The following is a 4,194-nucleotide window of genomic DNA, read 5'->3' on the forward strand; positions in this document are numbered from 1 at the left end:
ACACACACACACACACACACACACACACACACACACACACACACACAGCAGTGCTATTGACCTTTATACTAAAAGACAGCAGGACATCAACACACAGGAAGTGTCTCTGACCTTTCACACATCCACTGCTAAAGAGCATACTGTATACACACACACACACACACTCTCTCTCTCTCTCTCTCTCTCTCTCTCTCAATGAGTCGTGTATTAACGGTATTTCTTGCGTCCTATCCAACATGTCCTCTCTTCACAGAAACATCTCCTCTGACGCTCATCATGTGACTAACTGTGTGTGTGTATGAATCCTCTCCACCGCTGACTCATGGTGAGGTCAGTTTATCACCTGGTGAGACAACCTGACAGTAAAGGTCACACGCACGTGCACACAGGAACATCAGCACCACGTGCATGATAACTCACCTGCACTTTTTAGGGACATTCCTGACGTATCACTGCGTCTGTGTGCAGTTTAACGTCATCATAACACACTTTAAAAAACAGACTCACTGTGGAGCTGCAGTCCTGTCAGCTGTGTTTGTAGCAGAGCAGCTAACATGCTAACCCAAAACACAACGTTTTAGAGGAGAAAAAACGCATTTTAAGAGCTCAACATGCTGCCAGATATTATCCTAAAGTCAGCCGCTATAGCCGCACAGTGTCACTCATTCATTAAAACGCATCGCAGGTGTGTTATTGTGCAGGTTTTAAGAGGTTAACGTGAAGCTAACTCACCTTCTGTCGCTTCTCCAGCGTGGAGCTGCTGATGAGTCCGCGGGCGCGCGCCTGTGTTCACACCGGACTTTAAAACCGTGTTTAAAATGAACTAATCTAATTTGTTGGTGACTTCTTTTAAATGTAGCTTCTTTTAATATGTATTAAATTCAAAATATTGAATTCTAAATAGTAATAAGATAGGAGATTTGGGTTATTTCTGTTCAGGCGTAAGTGAGATCGCATGCGCGTCACCGAGGGTCCTTCTGAGAGCTCTTTACGGTCGAGGAGTTAGCGTCGTTAGCATAGCAACATCATGGCGGTGTCCGCACGAGCACAGGTGATCTCTCTGTACAGAGTGATGCTGACGGAGAGCAAGAAGTTCCCCTCGTACAACTTCAGGTGAGCGATGGCGTCAGACTGATCCGAACACACCTGGCGGTCAGGTTTAAAGACGCTAATGTAGCAGCTAACGGCTCTGTTTTTACGTTGTTTACGTTTGTTTACATCGGCCGGACCGGACCGACTCGGTGTCATAACTGTTATTCAATGTGCTTACAAAACACAGCATGTGGTGGAGGAAGAAGTACTCAAGATACTTTACTTCAGTAATAGTAGTAATACTACACAGTGGAAATACTCCTCTACAAGTTAAAGTACTGCCTTTAATACCTCAGTGAAGTAAAAGTATGTGTAAGTACTTAAAGGAAGACACTACAGGTGAATAGGGTAAAAAAAATAACTAATAGATATCACCATGAAGCACCGAATGGGGACGATATTGTTGATCAACGATATTGTTTATTGTCATAGTGTTCAACCAATCAGATCTTTAGTTTGACATGTTGGGCGTATTCTTTGACGTGTCAGAGCTGCTAGCTGGCCTACAAGTACGTGATTGGTCAGTGGGCTAGCGTCACTGTTTTGAAGCTGAAGCAGCGTAAGAGTTCAAGTTGAAAGATATGTAAGACGTTCTGACATTGACATGACATTGTTAGCGTTTTGCTTGGTGTAGCTTTGTTTTTTAACACTCACTGGCTGAAGGAGGAGAAACGGATTTGGGAGTTAGTGACAACATCTTTCTCAAGAAGGACATTTCATGAAAAGCTGGACATCGTAAGAAAGGGTCGGCCAACCCCACAGCTAGCAGCCCTGTTTGGAGCTGTTTAGAGCTATGCTACGCTACGCTAACCTGAGGTGGCTAACCAAGGCAGCAACAAGACACCATAGCACGGCAGGACACTCACAAGCTACGGTGCTTTTGAAAACTTTTGGAGAGACCCGAGTGGATCTACAGCTCAACGAACACGTTCGCAGGAGGACCTCTGGCTGGAACTGAACCGCACCGATGTTCTGTTCAACCGCGTCATTAAACTGTTAGTAATCAAAGAAAGGAGGATGGACTTTGTCTTTAAGTGAACAGCAGCTTCGGTAAGTGAAGTGCTTTGTTTTACCTCTGCAGCAGCGTGACTACTGTGTTCACCTGTCTGTGGTGTCGTTGTTATGATACGGTGAATATTGTTGGTTAGTTTAGTGTCTGTAGATGATGACGTATAGGCGCGTGCGTGTGAGCTTTAACTACATTTCGTTGTTCAATCCAGCATCGTGTAATAAAACATTGAGTTCAGAGAGTTGTTGTTGGATTAATATCGAGTTTTATCCGTTGAAGCCGCTCCTGGTTATGTTTTATTCATCGTGTCCTAAAACCTGGTTTGTATCGACCTACTGCTCCATATTTCATATACTTCATATACTTTAATTGAGTTTATAAGTCTCAGCGTTGACTGGATGAACGTTCCTCTGTGAACAGAGATGAGCCTTTGTGTAAAGAAGTGATGACGAGGACGTCTGCTTTGTTTTGTTTCCTCCGTGTTTTGTTTTTGAATTTTGTGAAACTAACTTTTGTCAACGTGAGAGAAGGAAATGAGGAAGGAAGGATTGCTTTGATTAGGAACAGGAGTTACAGTATTGATCAGTGATAAAGATAATACTTCCTACCGTCCTAACCACGTGTGTGTGTGTTCGGACGGCGTCCTCATCTATCATAGCACTCGGTGCTCTACATGGACTTCAGAGAGCCTCCAGCCTGCAAGTGGAGATGCTGCTGTGTTGAATTATTGAGGAGACAGATCAGAAGTCGCCCCCCCCCCCCTGCTGGTCCAATAACAAGACAAGTTCTGGTTCTTGGGTCCACCAGCCTTGTGGACCTCATGTGTCTGGAGAGAACACACACACACACACACACACACACATCTGAACATTAAAGTGAAATAACTATTGATACAGACTGTAATCTGATTCTCTCCGTTGTCCCGCTGGCACCAGCTGTAGCAGCGTGCATTGCACCCCCGAGGAGCCCCTTACAAAAGTAGTTAACTCCTGTTTGTAACAGTGAATGGTTTGTTGGTGGGTAAACTGTAGACCGAGTGTCTCCGTCTGAGACCAGTTGAGGTTCTAACTTCATGAAGCTCCAGTTTGTGGTGAAAAAGCAGCGATGAAGGAGTTTGATGTGGTGGAATGACCTGAATATGCCAGACGGTGCTGCAGCCTGCTTCTCTTATGTATTCATATTAAAATGTTGTGAATGGAGTCTCCATGTTGTCTCACCTCTGATGATCTTCATGTTTCTGTTTGTACTCTGAGGGTTTTTGTGTCTCCGCTGCACATATTTGGTCTTTTTATGTGTGTGTGTGTGTGTGTGTGTGTGTAGGACCTATGCAGTGCGGCGGGTGCGCGATGCCTTCAGGGCCAACAGGAAAGTGGAGGATCCAAAAGCTGTGGAGAGACTGATGGTGGAGGGACAGCAGACACTGGAACTGATAAAGAGACAGGTGACACACACACACAGGGGTTAACCTGGTTAACTAGTATGCAGATGAACACCCGTTTATTGAACGTCCACCTGTCGCACATGCTCCCTTATTACCACAGCAGCTCTGGGCTAATCGCCTCACTGTTGGTCACTTTGTTCCCATGATGCATCAGCAGCCTGTCAGCCAATCCCAACAGGGGATTCTCCATCTCTCTGCCTGCCTCTTTCATCTCTCTCACACACACACACACACGATCTTCTCCTGCGTTTATATTTTCAGTTTTTTTTTTTAATCTGGTCTGAACTTTAATGATCACATTTACATACAGTGGGTACGGAAAGTATTCAGACCCCTTTAAATTGTTCACTCTTTGTTTCATTGCAGCCATTTGCTAAAATCAAAAAAGTTCATATTATTTCTCATTAACTTCCTCTCGCGATCATATTTTGGGCATAACTTCACGTTCCGTGTCAACAGAGCGGAGATTTTCATCGCAAAATGGAGCCTACATTCCGCCGGTTAGATTGACACCTCATTTGACCCAATAGGAGCTTCTATAGCCCGGCCACAGTCTGGAACAGCCAACGAGAGTCCGCTTTGAAAGACAATGCCCGCTTCACTTCTTTGGGTATAGCTCGAGCCAATCGCAACAGATCCTGTTCAAACTCAG

The 4,194-nt window shown here is 44.8% G+C and overlaps 1 protein-coding gene across 1 annotated transcript; it reads left to right on the forward strand.

Moving 5' to 3' along the window:
* The first annotated feature begins 977 nt into the window (after positions 1-977).
* On the forward strand, positions 978-3,796 carry lyrm4b (LYR motif containing 4). Its single transcript, XM_031879454.1, has 2 exons — positions 978-1,113; positions 3,422-3,796. Exons 1-2 carry the CDS (start codon positions 1,028-1,030, stop codon positions 3,564-3,566), a joined length of 231 nt encoding a protein of 76 aa, XP_031735314.1. The 5' UTR covers positions 978-1,027; the 3' UTR covers positions 3,567-3,796.
* The last annotated feature ends 398 nt before the right edge of the window (positions 3,797-4,194 follow it).

This window comes from Anarrhichthys ocellatus, unplaced genomic scaffold (assembly GCF_004355925.1).
Source record: "Anarrhichthys ocellatus isolate YVR2014 unplaced genomic scaffold, GSC_Weel_1.0 scaffold266, whole genome shotgun sequence".
NCBI classification, from domain to species: domain Eukaryota; kingdom Metazoa; phylum Chordata; class Actinopteri; order Perciformes; family Anarhichadidae; genus Anarrhichthys; species Anarrhichthys ocellatus.